The following is an 18,013-nucleotide window of genomic DNA, read 5'->3' as shown; positions in this document are numbered from 1 at the left end:
TCGGTGTCTCGTATTCCTCACTGTTGAAAATGTGTGTCCTACTGGTAGGATTTATAGTCTTTTTCGGGTTACTCACTAGCCTGCTTGGTGTGTTTGCTGGGCTATTCAGTATGTCGGAGTTTTACTGTTGTTGCAGTGTCTCATTAAGTTAATTTACAAAACTTAGGGTAATGCTGGGTTGTTTTTTTTCCTTAAGGGTTATTTTTTTTAATCTGCTTTTGCCTTAAAAGAAGCATTTCATTGCAAATCATACTGTTTTTAAGCATGCCGAAGTTCTGAAGCCTGCCCTTCAGTTTGTTTGGTAGACTGGATACATACTTTAGTTCTTCTATGGACCAGGATGACCTTCTGCATGGGGTGCTGTATGGACAAATCTCTTTTGTAACATGCACAAGGAAGACAAAGTGAAATGTCAGTTTTGCCTGGATAAACTGTTTGCCTGGTTTTGATAGAAACATGCCAAAGTCGTAACATCAGACAACAGTGAAATGAGCCAACTTTAAAGGAACAGAGTTCTTACTGTTGTCTTTCTTCAAATTCACGGGGTATTGTACTCCAGTTTCTCACAGTATGAAAAAGGATTTTAGTGTTTACCTTCTACAGCTTCTCCACTTCTTTTCCCTTAAAAAAGAAACTGCATTCTCTTTATATCAGCAGTCACATTCTGGTACGAGTTGGAATTTTTTCTGCCTCAGTTTCAGAGTGATTATAGAACTAGTTCTTGGAGATATATTCCAGTTTTTGAGGGAGAAATTAGTACAGTGGATGTAAGGGTAGCTTTTACAAGTTATTACTAGCATGATTTGCTCATTCTATATGAGACTCAGAAGATAACTAGTAAGGTTATTTAGTTCATATTTGTCCAGCAAATTTCTGTGTAAATCATACTGGAAATGAGCATGTTGGTCTCTAGTGTTGAAATCCCTCACTTATTTGTGAGAAGAACACACTGTTCAGAACTAGCAAGTTTAAGTACACTTGCAAGTAGAGAGGACTCTCAAGGGTTTTTGCAAAGTGCTGTTGTATAATGCAGTATGTGTAGCTTAAGTTTTCGTAAAAGTGGATGCAATTTTCTAGTAATAACACTTCTCGAAAGAATATTTCTTTTAAAAGAAAAGCATTTGATTATGTACAAAATGGCATTGCTGATTTTCTTCCTAATGCTTTATTTATTAAAAAACAGACTGTGATATCCTCATTTTATCCCATGAAAGTTTGTCTCCTTACACTGTTTTCAGTTATTGTAAAGGAGCATATGTAAACTATGCTTGGGTAGGAACATTAAGTGGAGGTTTTTAGTCAAAACATTTACAGTTCTAAATGATGGATAGAACTTCTCAACTGTAGAAATACAGCTTACTTTTATTTACACAACCCCAGTCTACTCCTTAGAAAAGAAAGGGATGGAGAAGATGGGGGAAGGGTGAGATGCAGCTAAACCATGAAGTGTTTCTGAAAAGATTTATTAGCCACTGTCACAGCTTAGTTAAGATTTCTGAGAGGGATGAGTTCCATGCTTAAGAAATTACACCAGAGGCACAGTTGCCCTTTAAAGGAGAAGTTGGGTAACGGTGCAGCGAGCACTATGAACATTAGAGAGGTCTTGAATAGAACCAGGCTTACTTGGGAGAAGACAATGCTCAGAACTACCTATTTGTTCTTACTGAATTTTGCATGAAGATTGCTTGTTATGATGCTGGTATGATTCAGAATTGGTGGTGAACTTTTGCATGCATCCACTTTTCAGTATACTAAATGCATAACCTTGTCCCCTTACTGTATCTACTTTTGTACCAGTAAGCGTGTAGATAAATTATAGGAGAGAATAGTAATACCGGGTGTTTGGACAGAATAGCACCAGCTGAGTTTCTCCAAATATATTCTGTATGTCCTTTCTTTCCAATAGGTCAGAGGTATATTACTTCCTCTGTAGTACTTTGGCTAAGTTTAAGTATTTTGGGAAGCTTAAGTAATGTAATAGAAATTGAGTGTATAAATCGTTGTAAGAGCAAATACATTGTTTTTCCTATTGCTCCTTGGACATACATTTGCCTGCATACTTGTACAAAGGGAAGAAAGAAATACTAGTCATATGGCTAGCAATGACTTTTGATATCCCAGTCTTCTATTAAACCTAGTTATCTATGGAGCAAAAGAGGCAGATATAGGTAATATGAAAATGTGTATATAGTGACCCTTGGTGTGAGTGAGGTGTGTTACTACCACTACATTCTTTCACAAATACCTTTTTTTCTCATTCCATTCCAGCTGCAAAATTATTGTGGCTTCATTACATTTCCATCACTTTCTGAAATGATAAGAAGGGCCAGGCACCATGTCCATCACTGCTTACAGGGGCTGGAATGTGGGAGGCACTGGCCTCTACAAGTGTCTGCTTGGGGTGGTGTGGGATTTGGTGCCAAATTTGGCTGTACACATTTGAGGCTAAAAAGCTTCGCAACCACCCTTGTTCCAGGATGAGGAGGTTGTACGGTGTTGAAGGTGGAACTCCTGCATATGTTGTGGAAGTTACGACAGTTCACTGGTGTTTCTGCACAAGCATGGCTAATTACTTTAGTGATTCTAACATGAATTTTAATTTAAGTGTAACTGATAAAGCACTGGTTGTCACTGGCAGTTGGTATGACACATGAACACCCAGATGTATATTTCAAAACTTTATCAGATTTATCTTAATAACATTATTTTAATCTTCTTCCCGTCTGTTTAAAGTACTATTTTCACATTACAGCCTTTGTTAGGATTTGAAAGCTCTTAATATTCATATGTTGAATAATTCCTGAGAAAATCTGTTCAACACTTGAACCTTAACTGGAACATTTAGTACTTTCTCAAAATCTCTCTTTGCAAATCATTTGTTTCTTTGAATGCGAAGGGCAGTAGAAAGGCTTATAAAAATCTTCTAGTAGCATTTGTGCTCTTATGCTGGGAACATTATTTCCCCCCTACACACATACTCTTTCTGTGCAGGAGGGAACTCTGGTGGCATCTGTTTAACTGAGCGAGTATGCACAGAACTCTGCCAGCCAAGTCAGCTGAGGGAGCCTGTGCGAAGCAGATGAGGGCGCAGACCTTTGAACAGAGAAGCAGTGTCTTTGTGCAGAACAGAGGGGCTGCAGCCTGGAGAAGCAGCTACCAAAGAGGAGAAAAATAGAGCTTCCCAACAGCAGGGAGAAAAATGATTTAACAGTAAAAAAAAAAAACTAATTTGAGCGAATAATACTATGTTTGACATCTTCATCTACATAAATTCAGATGCTGAATACTATTTTTTTTAACTGTTTGGGATCCGTGAATAAGAAATCATAAAAGCGTAAAGTGATTTTTGTTGTGTGAGGTTTTAATCTAGAAACTGACTTGTTTAAGAACTGTTCAAGCATACAAGTATTTTTAATTAGGAGTGGAGTGCTATGTGCATACCCTCTGCTGTTCTTAAAACAACATTTCAACTTGTGCTTCGTTTTTTTTCTCCTTAAAGCCCTGAGTCCTGCTTTGCTGCAAAAGCTTTGAGTTGCTTGCTTTGGCATTAGAGTGATGGGTAGAAGAATTGTGTGAACACTTTGGACGATGTGGCTCCTTACAGTGCAGTAAAGTGCCTAAGGGATCTGTCATACCTGACATCGAGGTGGGACGAAACAAATGACTGAGTATGCCCAGGGTAGCTCAGAGGGTGTTTTTATCACTATCGCAGCTCATTCATTCTGGTATTCTATTGAGATCTAACAGGAGCTGCCAAACACTGTTTCACAGATGTCTTGTGCTAGTATCTTTTCTCTTGTGAATAATTTTCTTTATAGTTTTGATTGTGTACAACCAAATACTTCAGCTTTTGGTCTTTAATATTTCCCTTACTGTAGAATGTGTATTTGTTCAGTGGTAGCTTTCTAAATGATAAGCATCTTATTCCATGGATATTGACACAGTCGACAATTCTGTTGTCAGTGATGTTTTTGAAAGGATTGTCAGTGAAACAAATTTTCAGGTGTATTTATGCTATCTCTGGTCCTCGATATGGGCTGGTTAATTGAAGCACAGAGAAGTTCTCTGAAGATGACCTCACATCCAGTTGCTGTGTCGATCCTTCTAGCCAGAAATGAATGTCACTGCTGGATTTTATTATACTGTCGAGTAGACAAATGATAGGGATCAGAATTACTACAGAAATAGGCAGCTGTGTCTAGTGCCAAAATACAATCCTTTATTGCTGGGATCCTGAATGCTATCATTCTAATAGATGTGGAAATACAAAGTTTCTTTAGCAGAAGGCAAACTGCAGTTAAGAAGGCAGGCAAAATTTACAACCACTGTCTTTTTGAGACACAGAATGTATTTTTAAAACAATTTAAAATGCAATTGAACTGCTGTATCATAGAACTATGAAGTCTTCAGCAAGTAGCCTTTGTCCATTTTTTAAATGGTTTTGATTATTTGTGAATTAAGGAAAAAAAATATTTTTTTTGCTGCAATAATAAGGACGTAATACCTAGTGATGTGTAATGGCAATTATAACACAGTGGTACTTTCCAAGATAAGTTTTGAAAGCTGGCATTCAAAAAATTTCTATAAAAGTTCAAGTATTTCAAGTAGGGAAAAAAATAATCCTAATAATTATGTGTATAGCCCAGTTAGGACTGCTGTTGAAGGAATGGAGAAGGAAACATTGTGTCATGTCATTTCAGTGGGATGTAGTTGAAGCTTCTTTCCACAATGATTTTTAGCTACTTTTAGAAAAGAATTTATTTGGGCTTTGTAGAAGCTATCCTTTGGGCATAAAAGAATTCAAATTCTCTTTTATAGTATATGTAATAACTTATTTTCTTTTACTGCTGTTTCTTGCACCTCTGTGAATATATTCAATTACTCTAGAAAAATCTTGGAGGAATTAAGATGAGAAACAGAATACATTTGGTAATAGGTGTATATTCTCTCTTTCCCAAATGTATATTATAAATACTTTTGGAGAATAATTACTAGAGCTATTTTGCTGTTTTTCTTTGCTAATAATCTTCTTCCTCCCCTGTCTCCCTTCTTAGGCCCCTCTGGGATTTGTACGGAAAGGTTCTCTGCCGCTCAGTGACACTGCTTCCGTGAACTCCTCTCTACGGAGGATGAAGCGCAAAGCACCCTCACCACCCTCTAGAGCACCAGAAGATCAAAGTGAAAGGAGTAATGAGACCGGTAATCCTTTTATGCTGTTTGAGTGGGAGGCAAGACAAAGTATGGCAATTTGGCTAAACGTTAAAGAAATACCGCCTTATGAGATAAGAACTTCAGTAGAAACATGAGTGTCAAACATCTTCAGATTGTAAGGAGCGGTAACGCTGCTTTATGAGATTGGCTCATGTGGTGTGTGTGAGCCCGCACAGGCAGGGTGCAGGACCAACCACAAAACCACAGATGAAATGCAAAGAGTAAATTTATTTTCGTTACCTCGCCAACCAGGGGATCCTTGAAGCGGCACCGAGGCAGAGGCACACAAGCGAGGACACAGGCACTGCGGAGCTCAGTCCACGCGAGAGGATCACCGAACCTGCTGCTTTCGCCTCTGTATCGGGGATTCATGCAGGCGTAGTTTACCACTGTGCTTTGATTTTTTCCCACAGCAGGGCAGGAATCTTAAGCATATTCGATTGCGTGCCTTGAAGTCTATCACAGGCTTATGTTATCTAAACACAGATGTTCTACTTGTCAAACACACAAGATTAAGCAACGATTAGTATGATGTATGGGTTTTTCCACACCCCGGCTGCAAGTCACTTGAGTGTGTTTACAACCGTCCTTGCCAGTCTTCCATTATTTTCCCACAAGTGTAAGAAAGTAGGCAGGTTTTAGGGCACACAGTTCAGAAAAAAGGCAGAAAATACCAAATTAAATTTAATTGGGTTAACTATAGTAGTTGTGTTTGTGTTAATCAGATGGACAGCTTGGGGTGGGGAGAAAAGATTAGCTTCTTGGGATCAGAGAGGATTTAATAGGAAATGGACCGAGAAGGAGAATTTTAGAGTAAGTTTTGTATTGTTCTTTTGTAATTCTCCTGTTTGATCAAACATTCAATTCTCTGGTTCAAAAATACCAACTAAGAGTTGAGATTAAAATATCTGGGAAATGTGACAATGAACACCAGTTGCTTAACAGAAGGTACATTTCTTGAACTCGCCAGTCTGTAAAATCACAATTTAACATTTTATCTAGAACTTTTGTCGGTGCAGAAATTGAGAGGCAATAAAAAATAAAAAACCTTGTTACTTGACCTTTTGCAGTAGCAGAGTCGACAGAATCAGCCCCTACTAAAGTGGAGGAGCGAGCCACCGCTGAAATGCAGCCTGAAACAGGTTGGTTCTTTTTCTAAATGCATTGATAAAATCTACTTCATAGCAAGCTATGATAATTCATAGTAAGAAATTACTATGGATGTGTCATAAGTGTAGAACTAATTTTAACACTTCAGGTCAATTAACTTTTCTTTTGAAGTACAAATACGGCTTTCTAAAATAAAGATATTTTACCTTTACTGTCTATCAAAACACATACGATGTATTTTGTATTGGTCTCTGTGCTTTACATTTAATAAACTAAACTTTATCCCTGTTTCTCCTCCTCCCCTGCAAGTTGTAGACAAGAACAAGACAGAACTTCTGTGATTTTTTTTTTCTTTTTTTTTTTTTCTTGTATGCCTCCTAAGAAGTCTTTCAAAAGCTAAAGCCCAGTCTTGTTTTCAGAACCCTGCCTTGTGCTGCCCTTGACCTGCGTAACCTAGGGGTAGGAGGAAATCTGTGCCTGCCTTTTGGTTTGCATCTGAACAGCCCTTGAAAACATAAGTTGCAAATATAAACTGTATGCATAAATAGTTGTTTATACATTAAATCATTTGTTGGGTGCTGTGGAGAAAGTGTGATATATAAAATTACAGCTGTTTAAAAATACAATTCTTCAGCTGCTGAATGTAATACTTTTTTAATTTATGCAGTTCATACTGTTAAGTACTGTCGTTGGTAAGCATCACACTGTAGGGTTCAAATATAAGATACGGCAGTTAGGAGTCTTCTAAAATTTGTAAAAGCTTTTAGAATAATCAGTGCCAGTGCAGTCTGGAAAAAAATCACTCTTGAATGTATTTCACTAAGAATGAAATCTATAAACTCGAAGCGTGTGAAGTGCCACTGGCATTATATGAGGCTAAACGCTCAGTTTCTGTGCTAGTTGGTAGGAACTCTTGGGTAGTTTTCCAGCTGTTTTCCATTTTTCCATCCCATTTTATTTGGGATACCAATTAAATTAGTTGGAGTGTACCACAAGAAGAGTTGAAAAAGTCACCTGCCATCTTAGGTCTGTGGCAATGGGCGGGAAAAAAAAAAGGTCAGTAATCAGTAAATTTGGGCTTGGTTTGTGTTTAGGGCAATTTATGCAAATTGTCAGAAAAGACCGTTAATAGAAATAATACATTAACTTAATAAATGGGAAGTAGGAACCCATGCCGTGCGGTTTGAGGTTGAGGATGTAATGAAGCTGGAACCTTTCCTTTTCCTAGTTGTTGTAGCAGAAGGAGGGTAGTTACTTCTAAGTGAGTGGCTGTTAATGATGTTTATTAGTAATTAATTTTCTGTGTTGAAAACTGCGTTTATCTACATGTGATGAGTCTAAGATGATGAGCAATGTTGTTATACTGTGATTTAAAATTAAGTTTTTTGGTTTTCTTGGTCTTGATTCTGTCTTAAGACTATAGATCCATGCTAGAATTTCTGCATTTCCCATCACTGTAATGTCCAAGTGCTGCATAGATAAAAAGCCCTGAACTTCATAGAAATGGTTTGTTTGCTTTTTCATAGATTTAGGAACCTCTGCTTGAGGCATTGTAATTAAATATTTTAATTTAAGCTGTAATGTAAAGAAATATAAAAATATAATCATCTTCACTGGGCTTGGAACAGTCTGTGTTGAGCCCTGGGGTGTACCTCTGCAGTTAGTGACAGCATTCATTCCCTAGTTCTGCTGCTGATTTCTTCATGCAGTGTCCTTTGCTGAAGACTTAATGCAATGCAGTTCTTTTGAACTGTAGAGACAAGTCATATAGCACAGCTTCGTTGCCTTTTTTTTTTTTCTTATGGGATACTGCTGCTCTCTGGTGGCATCTCTGAAACTGTCCTGAGGTCTACATATAAAGAGTCCTTTTAGCAAAGCCCATCATGTTGTGAGAACCAGTATTCACCTGCAGCAAAATCAGTTGCAGTACACTTGTCCTATTCCTGGTCTGAAAATTATGCACATTAGGGTATTGTTTTAAATGGATAAAATAGTTCAATATCTCCTTAGTTGTTAAGTCGAACATAATTTTGACTTTACATAAACTTGGTAGTTCCTTCGATTTGGATTAATACTGCTTTGATTGTCAGGCTTCTGGAAGCATTGTGACTGGCATTCCCAAAGCAGTTCTGTTATGCATTGCTACTTTAGGGAGTAAGCAAAAAAGTTAAGCTGCAAATATAGTGTTTCCTTCTGCCCTAGAATGAACCATTACAAATGTTCCATTTGGTGTCTAAGTAGTGTATAGCTAATAGACACATATACCTTAAGTGGAACTATGCTGTATTATTTGGAATAGGCAACATTTCTATTGTGAAATGACAGTTTTCCCATGGTGTGAAAACAGCCTGTACCTTGACAAAAGTAGTTTGAAGGCATACATCTACTAGAATAAACACTGACAGAGAATGAATTTGAACATTTGGGATTATAAACATTTTTTTTTCTCAATTATGATTTTTGTTCCCTTTCCCAAAGTTTAATTAATGCTTAGTCTTTTTTTCTAGGGAAGAGGATGAAATGGTGTTTAAAAAAAAAATAAATTAAAATTACAGATTTTTAAATGATTTCCCATCAAAGAAATCCCTTGATATAATCTTGGTTATAGTACCTCTTAAGAACCTTGTTAAGGACTATAGTCAAGAGCAAAACCACTGGCAGATTTGCATGGTAGAGTCGGGCTTTCCAGCTTTGGTGCTTACAAGCATAACGGCTCACAGAGTGGTGTTGGCCCGTTCTGCGTTGTGCAAAGAGTATTCTTGCTGACTCAAAGGAGACTCGCAGTTGGTATGTCAGTCATCTTACCAGGTGTGTCTTCACAATGTCATCCTGTAGGATTTAACAATGTTCTTTTAGGGCTAATTAAAACTCAATGACAAATGTTCATAGAGAATAGATTATACACAGGCAAAAATGCAATTTATATTATGTGTGGACTTACATACAGAGTATATAAGCAATGAGGCAACAGTATGTAGCCAGTATTGCCAGAAGTACTTCCCAGCGATAGGTTGCATATGAAAACTCTAAAGTTTGGAAAAAAGTCATAAAATCCGAACTGTTCCTCTGAGGAGTTAACTGCACGATGTAGGTAGGCAGTGTAAGAAGGATGGCTGTTAAATGTTGTTTATGTATCGAATGCATTCAGACTTTATTCTGCTGCAGCAGTAGTTGCCCAGGTCTGGAATGAGATCCAGTAAAAGATGAAAAACGACTACTTGAAATTAACTCCAAGCAAGGCTGATATAATGCTGACAAATGAAGTAGAGCACTTTGGAAAAAGCATGAGGGTTGTTTTTGTTTGGTATTGTACATTTGTAGGTCAGGTTAGTCCACTCCAAAGCTTGGAAGTGTTCCTAGCACAGCAAAGGACAGACTTTCATGTAGCAGGAATGTCTCCTACCAACCCAAGCTAAGTTTCCTTCCCATCAGTATAGGTACAACTCAGCCTTTGTTATACTTCTCTCCAGAGGAAAAGCAACAAAGATGACAGCAGTGCCTGGGCACAAAGCCACAGCAACTCTAGAATGCTTCCATTTGTCTTGTCAGGAGCCCTGGCTGGGCTTTGTTCTGTAATTTGGCTTCCACAGAGTATTTAGACTTAAGGTCTTGGTCTTTGTTCCTGTGGCTGGTAGTGGCTCAGGCCCCTGGCATAATAGTTCTCATTGGTGAAGGAGAAAATGTTCTTGAGAGCTGGTTATGGGCTTTGGAATAGTCTCAGTAGGTTTGATGTTTGCCTATGTTCTGTTATGCTTTGTTTCTGCCCGGTGACGTATATGTATCTCTTAGCACACATAAAATCATACTGCTATCACTAAAATCACCTCCCAAAGTATGAGGCTGCTGTCATGACTTTTCTGTAGATGAAGATGAAAGGGTTTGGTGGAGGTGAGGGGAAGGAAGAGAAGGCCCTTACTGAGAGTAAATTCTTAAGAAGTCCCTTTAATACCAGCATGGCATATTTGTATGTACCTGTGCTTAAATCACATGGAAGGAGCTCACCTACACCGCTTTGCAGTCTTGTCCCTCTTTCCCTGGGGATCAAAGTCACCTCTGCACTCAGCCCTATGACACATGTTGATCACATTGCTTAATGTGAAACTACAAAGCATTATTACAAGAATGCAATACAAAAAGCTAGAATTAAATAGTAAAATGTTTGGCTTTTGTAGTTGCTTTGTAACTGTGAGTGAGTAACTTCAGTATTATTGAACTCTTAACTAATGAGCCTATTGGAAAAATCAGAGTTTCTGTTCCATACTGAGACTTTCTCCAATATATGCAGTTCGCTATTATGTTTCTGTAACTGTACTTCTCTAGAAGTACTGGAAGCATTGAAGGATACCAGTCTGGACAAAAACTCAGTCTAAGATTTTTCGTACTCTGGTATCTGCTACATTCCAGTATTGCTTGCTTTAGGCCAGTATTTTGTTTTCGTTGTTAGTCTTGGTTTACACTTGGCAATCTACTGATACAACTTAGAAAAGTCTGAAACCTAATTGCCCAAATGCAGGGGCTGTACCTAACAGGTACTGGTGCATGCAAAGCTGACAGGAACACCGTGGTCGGGTCAGGAGAGTGCACTGCTTGTATGGCTCAGTTGTTGCCAGTAGCCTTCCGTGGCACCATATTGCACTATATAGAGGGAATTACTGTCGTCTTTGCGTTAACAGAATCAAGTTGCAAAGCCAAGAGGTTAATTGTATGGTCTACTCACTAATATTTGAAAAACGTGAATCATCTTGTTGTAGGAAGATTGCTGGCAGGGAAATAAAGCTAGAGATGGTTAATCCCTCTGGAAATCAAAATAAGTGGATTTATTAGTTTAACATCAGGTGCACTGACTGTGTGTCCTAATCCAGTAACTAAACCTTTGAGTTTAACTATGCTGTAGCTGAAAACTTCATTACTTTTACAGATTAAGACTTTTCTATGTACTTTATTTTTGTGCATTTCTAGTGTAATACAGGGAATGTACAAGACACTTCTAACTATGTTTTGATACACATAGGATAATTATGGGAAATTTTTGATAATGTGATTAAAATTGTTAAAAGCAGGGGCAAAAATGAGATTTTGTTTGCTCTTTAGTTCTCTAACATACCTACTCTGATATAAAGGAACCATGTATTTTAAACCTCCTTGGAGAGCTAGTGGAAGTATTAAGAAGTCTGTGTGAAATAAATTGTCTGCCTCCATGAAATCTGGGATTATGATATTGTTAAATATATTTTGATCTATCCTAATCTGGTACTTGGGTTAAACAAGGAAAATGTTATACAGTAGTTACAGATGCAGAAACAGACGGGCAGTAGCATGGTGATGAGCATATTCTTATGTGTAAAAAGAGAGAATTGGAAAGAACCAGAAAATACTGTGAAGTTAAAACTGAATTAGTCTTTTTTTTTTTTTTTTTTTGACCTGAATTACGAAAAGAAGTCTGTTTTCCTTCTTCAAACTACTTAGGCTGACTTCACCAGTCCCTTTGCATCTACTCCCTGCATTGAGAGCTCTGGGTTGTTTCGGGGTTTTTTTGATTTGGTTTTGTTTTGGTTTTGTGCGGGTGTAGGTGTAAGGAGCTCAGAATACGACCTGGAAGAAATTGATGAAAGGGAAGAAATGAGTGTCCAACTGAGAGAGGACAGTGAAAGTACAAATACCTCTCTTGGGACAGGAGTGGTTACTGCAGCCTTCAGCTCTGCTGAGGTGCCACTGGAAACTGAAAAAAATGATCCTGCTTCATCAGCTCCAGTTCCTGGCAGTATTTCTGTAGACAACTCACAAAGCTTCAAGAAAGAAAAACAAGAAAATATGAGCACAGATGGCAAGTAAGTACGTTTTGTGACAAAGAAAGGAGCATTGCAGAGGATGATGGGGGAGGCAAATAAAACATAGAGTGCTGTTTCATTGTGGAGCACAGAATAGAGAATTGTGAGAGAGGAATAAGCTTAATGTGCTTAGCTTTCATTGTAGCACTCTTCTGTGCACTGTAATTCATGAAGCTTTTCAACAAAAATGACAAAGTAGTGTTCTGTGGGCTGGTTGTGTTTGATCCTCCCTTTTCTGACTACTCCAGCTGGACCTCAGAAAAGCTGAACCTGGCTCTAAAATACACAGCATGTTTACTAGAGCAGTGTGCTGCAAAAAAAATCGGATGGACTAGTTAATTGAAAATTTACAAATTCATTCTTACAATGGGGGGAAGAACAGGTAGATTGGCCATTTCTGTTGTTCTGGGCACAGTTATCTATTGCTTGCAGATTTGTTTTGGTTTTAATTTTTCTTTTGTATTTTCCTTATATGTTAGTCAGTTGTCTTGACCTGTCTTGATCCATCTGCTCTCGAGTAAACAAGTTAATTTTGCCTTTTTAAAGAATAAACACTTCAGTTTTCTTAACCGCTCTTTTTCACTTCTGGTGATGCTGTACCTTTGCCCTTCAGCATGGTTGTTAAACTATCTGACTCAGCAGGTTTCCAACATGAGTTAGTGCCTGCTTGAAATAAATGTTGATTGTCCAGAGAAGTCCCATTGTGTTAATGTAATTCACTATTTCTCTGTTCCCTGGGGCAAACTGGCTACTGTTCCCAAATTAAATTGAAAGAACTATTTCAATTATTGTACTGAAGCCAAAATGTGTGACTGCCCTAGTAGCCAAGAAGTTTCAAGGCAGTATGGAGAGCTTTGACTTGTATTTCAAGGGTCCTTTTTGTCGGTCCAAGGCCAAATGGGGCTTTGCAAAAATCTTTGGTGCTCTGTCCTGACAAATATTGTGCGAGTTGCTAGGTTGTGTCTGCTCTATGGGGATCTACAAGGAGGAGGATCAACCAAATGTTATTTTTAAGTCGTCTTGAACTTGCAAATTATCAGACCTGTGTTACTGAGCCAGTTTGGTCAATTGTGCAGAGGATGTTCCACCCCCACACCCCCCCATTAACTTGTAATAGCATTTTGTGGCCTATAAACCTGGTGAGTATCATCTAGCATGCACTGCGCTCTAACTTTAGAGTTTGGCAATCCTGTCTTTCCTGAAATATCGCAGGGATTTCAGAATGAGGACTAGAGTTTCTCTGATATTATAATTCTGGAAACCTTTTGATAATTCAGATCTTATATAACAGATCTAGTTATTTTGAAGAATTGCTTTTTAATCAAACCAGGAATATGTGTAATACTCCAGTCAAAACCACTGATTTCTATGATACTCTGTGGTGTTCTGCAGCTTTTGGGTTTTTTTTCAACAGTTCAATCTGTTATGAATACTTGTAGTTCAGTCCCTCCGCTGTGTTCAAGGGAATGGAGATAAGCAAGAGTACAGAGAGCAGGACTGAGCTTTAACTTTCTTCTAACAATAATTTTGAGAGCGTATGCTCCTGTTCAGTGGTTTATTGGACACTTACAGTATATTTTGAACTGTACCAGCAACATGAGGATGGATGGATATTTTGGAATTTATCATTTTAAATGATTCAAAGCAGATGTTTCTGCTCAAGGCACTGGTTCCTGACAACTGATACATTTGATATGGCAAATGAATTGGAATCTTCATAATGCCAGTATTTGTAACTACAGAAAATAATATCTTAGAGATGTGAGTTTGAAGTTTTACTAATTTTTTTAAAGAGAAATTTTAAGTTTTTTGGCTTTTTTAATTTACCTTTTTAAGCCAAGGACTTAATATTTCCCCAAAAAAAGATGAGGGGTTTGTTCAGCATTTGTGCAGTTCTCGTCCCCTGTGAGCTGAAGACAGAAATTGTATGCATTTCAGAAATGTTTAGCATGCAAGTAACATGTTTGATGCCTGTTTGTTTCTTTGTTGTTCTCAAGGTATTTCTTGAAAGGGACAGAAAATTTTTCATTACTATTTTGAAAAGTCTGTACTGCACAGTTCATGTGTTCATATGCAGTCAGCATCTCATGCAGCTTCCTGTACATTGTGTTGGGGACAAAATCAAGGACATATTTTAAATGTCGGGGGTGTCAGAACACTTCACACTAAGAGCACTGTTACATGAATGATAAACCACTGTGGCTTCAGTGAAAGCGATTTGTTACTGGAAAGCGGCTTGTTCAAACTGCATGAGTGAACAAAAGGAGAGGAGGAAGAGAAAGGAAAACTTACCATCTGCTTATACAGGAGAGAGTGAAGCTGCATGTCATTTTGGTAAAATATCATAGCAGCGTTTCCTCTTGTTTTAAAAAAAAAAGAAAATAATCTATTGTGTTGAGTACTCCAGTGTTTGGCAGAGTGATTCCATTTTGTCCATCTGTGTTTGGAGAATATTGCCAGTTCTCTTGCATCATTTCTTGTGTTTACTGAAATGAATGATACCAGCATATTTAATGTACTGTTGTGCTTTGCAGAGGACTACAGACTGAGATAAGCAGTGAGCAAGCTGCATTTGAAAAAGACGGGAAGCTTAGGATTTTGAATCAAAATAAAACCAATGGTGAGTAGTTCCCACTCATTTGTAATACTTCAAAGCAAGGTTGAAGAGAACTTTTCTGTTCCTTTGAAAAAACTGACAATACAGTTAACTCTGGAGTTGCTATCAGATTATTTTCTTTATACTTTCTCTAGCTCTGGTGTATCCTCTTGGAGGTGGGGTGACAAGAATTGACCAGAGTTGGTTTTTTTTTTTTTGGTTTTGGGGTTTTTTAAATTTTTTTTTTTATTATAGCAATAGTCAAAGGTGCGTTACGCTGTTGTAGGGCAGTATGCGTGGAGCAGCGCAGAGGAGAGGGAGGGCTGAACACAGAGGCTATCCTGCCACGTGGTGTGACATGGGCACCGCATTGCAGTGCGGAAGGAGAGGCCATCAGTTGTTCTTTGTTTACAAAATTAGCATGAGTTTTCTGCGTGAAAATGCAAATATTTTTAAACACAAATAGAAAAAAGTGACATGCTGATTTGAAAAGAAATTATGACATCTTGTGCATCTAATGGATCATAAATTTTTCTGGATTTAGTGATGTGACTGATTTATTTTACCCTTTTGTGACACTGATTTTCAGATTTATATATTAGGCCTTCCATAGTCTTTTATATTCAGCATACCTCTGTTTACAAATCATAACAATGTACTCACAAGTCCTGTTTATATGTGATATAAGTTTTAACTGCCATTTTATAACATACTTGAAATGAGGACTTTTTTTTTTTTTTTCAAAATACCACCCCACATGATTATTCCTAATTTTTCCCAATATTGTATTAAAAACAATTTGACCTAAATACTTCCGTGTTTTGGAAAGGAACGTGTTCAGTCTGGGGGTAGAAAATTGAATTATCAGACCTGCTAAACAGCTGGAAAAATAGAGTTGGAAAATTGCTTTTGTCCGTATGTTTTCCAGTTGTTCCCTTGTACAAATACACATAAGGTGTAGTTGACAAATAACATTTGTAATGTTGAACCTAAAGAACAGAAGCCACAAAAGCGTGGAGCTAAATAAAAATTACATCTAATTTAATATTGAATAGTCCTTGAGCTCTTGAGTCACTGATGCCTATATAATAAACTGAAATTCATTAGCACTTTTTAAGTGATTCTAGAATAGATTTTTCTATTAAGTTGATGCATGGCACCAGTAGCCTGTTAATTAAGAAAGAATACCTGAGTGTGACTAATACTGCCAAATAATAGTATTCTAAGATAAGTATATCTTTAAATAGCCTTTAAAAGTAAGTGTTAAGGAAAATTTTAATATCAGTGAGGAGCCAGTTGTAGTTAGATACATTGGATGTGGGGCTTTGTCATGTAAGGGGGAAGGTTGAATCTTTTTGGCATTTGTATTAATCTTGGAATGTCTCTTTAACTTAAAGATCACAGTGATGCAAAACTCTTTCCAACAACAGAAGAAGGGAAAGAACCTCAGACAGCTGAAATTAAAACAGCAGATTTTAGAGAAAATAACAAGCTTGAAGTTGACAGACTATCAAACTGCCAGGCGTGTAAAAATGACATCTCTGTATGTCATAGGAATGATTCTCAGCTGATTCCAGAAAGGCAAGATCAGAAAACAAATCAGACCATCTTGGACACAGTAAAAACCCAGGATGTTGCAATCCAGACAGGTCCATCAGATAGCAATTTGGGAAGGACTACACAGAAAGAAATTGTTGTTCCTCAGGATTGTGAATCATCCACATTCAGAGGGCTGGTCCTTCAACACAACACAGATACAAACAACCCCCTTCTTCAAGTGATGCACAGAATACAAGAGGATGAAGATACTTCAACAGAACAAAATCTCGAGAGACATGAAGTTACCCATGAAAAAGTAACTCCCATAAAAGATCAGAGTCACATTTGTATAAACGGCAGTAACTTTGTTTCACCAGAAACAACTGCAAAAACCCCAGATGGCTCTCCTGTAAAAGGTCACCCTGTTTATAGACAGGACATCAAACCTAAACCCAAGCCTGCTAATGAAATTACAAGGGATTACATACCGAAAATTGGAATGACTACTTATAAAATAGTGCCTCCAAAATCCTTAGAAATAATGAAGAGCTGGGAATTGGAAATTCCACCAGATCATAAGGATCAAGAGGTATCTACTTCGGAAAACTCTCTGAAGCATGAAGACCCCAAAGAATTCACAGTGCGAGCTGAAATTCCTAATCTTCCAAAAAGTGTGGGTCATTTACAGGTTGGTTCACAAAATGAACCTGCAGCAGCAAATGATCTGCTGCACGGAGTGAACACTGAACGTGTTGTGATGTCTGGAGCGGAGAACACTGCTGAGAGCAATTGGATGGAAACAGAGTCTTCCAAACAGTGTGTCCCACTGATGCTAAGCTTGGATAATGCAAATGCTTCTTCTGAGACTCAGGACAAGTCAAATGCATTAAGTCCTACAATGAAGCCTAGTTCTTTTTATTTGCAGATGCAACGAAGAGCTTCAAGTCATTATGTGACATCTGCAATCGCCAGAAGTACTGTTTGTGCTCCTAATTCCATTCAAAATGAAGCTAAGAATACAGAGGTAGGAAGAAAAATCTCATCCCCTGATCCAACTTCTGTGTCTCTACATAAAACAAGTACTTCTTCTCCTCCAGCAGATGAAGAAAAAGTTGATGATGGAAAAAAAATTGAATCCTCCACTTCTCCTGTTAAAAGCAATAAACCTTCAAGTTTTCCCTCCTGTCCACCAGCACCGTTGAACCTAAGAACTCTAAGAACTTTTGCTGTTCCAAAGCCATACTCCAGTTCGAGACCATCCCCGTTTGCTCTTGCTGTCTCATCCGCAGTCAAAAGGTCACAGTCATTCAATAAGACACGTACAGTCACTAGCCAGGCACCAAGAGAGGAACTTCCTGTTGAACTCCTCTCTGCCAGTTCAGCAGTTGAATTCTCCTCAGCTACTTCTGTGCCTCAAGTGAAAAACGCTTCCTTACAGCCCACAACAGGAGGGTCACAAAATAGTCTAATGGATAAGGTAAACTTTATCTCTAATATCGACTGCTGATCCTCTGTCATCTAGTGTAACTGGTCTAGAGGCTGGTCTCTGATCTGCTCCCTGATCAGGAAGCACTGTATTCAACAGTGGGAACACCTTGTGGTGTCTAGCAGTAGTACAGCGTCATAATGAAATAGAGGAATACAGGGAATGTTAGAGTGAAAACAACCTCATTCACATTGTTGGATGCTATAATTAGCATCCTGTCCTTTGATGAACAGTAAATTAAAT

General features: G+C 38.0%; 1 protein-coding gene across 1 annotated transcript in view; it reads left to right on the top strand.

Annotated features, from left to right (window-relative positions):
- The window catches only part of COBLL1 (cordon-bleu WH2 repeat protein like 1), a 100,728-nt gene that overhangs the window by 79,046 nt on the left and 3,669 nt on the right, over positions 1–18,013 (top strand). The window contains exons 13-17 of the mRNA XM_086465959.1: positions 5,055–5,199; positions 6,282–6,353; positions 11,891–12,149; positions 14,684–14,769; positions 16,143–17,761. Coding sequence (XP_086322085.1) covers positions 5,055–5,199; positions 6,282–6,353; positions 11,891–12,149; positions 14,684–14,769; positions 16,143–17,761 — 2,181 coding nt within the window. The remainder of the gene's footprint in view (positions 1–5,054; positions 5,200–6,281; positions 6,354–11,890; positions 12,150–14,683; positions 14,770–16,142; positions 17,762–18,013) is intronic.

This window comes from Leptosomus discolor, chromosome 5 (assembly GCF_034619465.1).
Source record: "Leptosomus discolor isolate bLepDis1 chromosome 5, bLepDis1.hap2, whole genome shotgun sequence".
NCBI lineage: Eukaryota > Metazoa > Chordata > Aves > Leptosomiformes > Leptosomidae > Leptosomus > Leptosomus discolor.
This window is presented reverse-complemented; position numbering and strand designations above follow the sequence as displayed.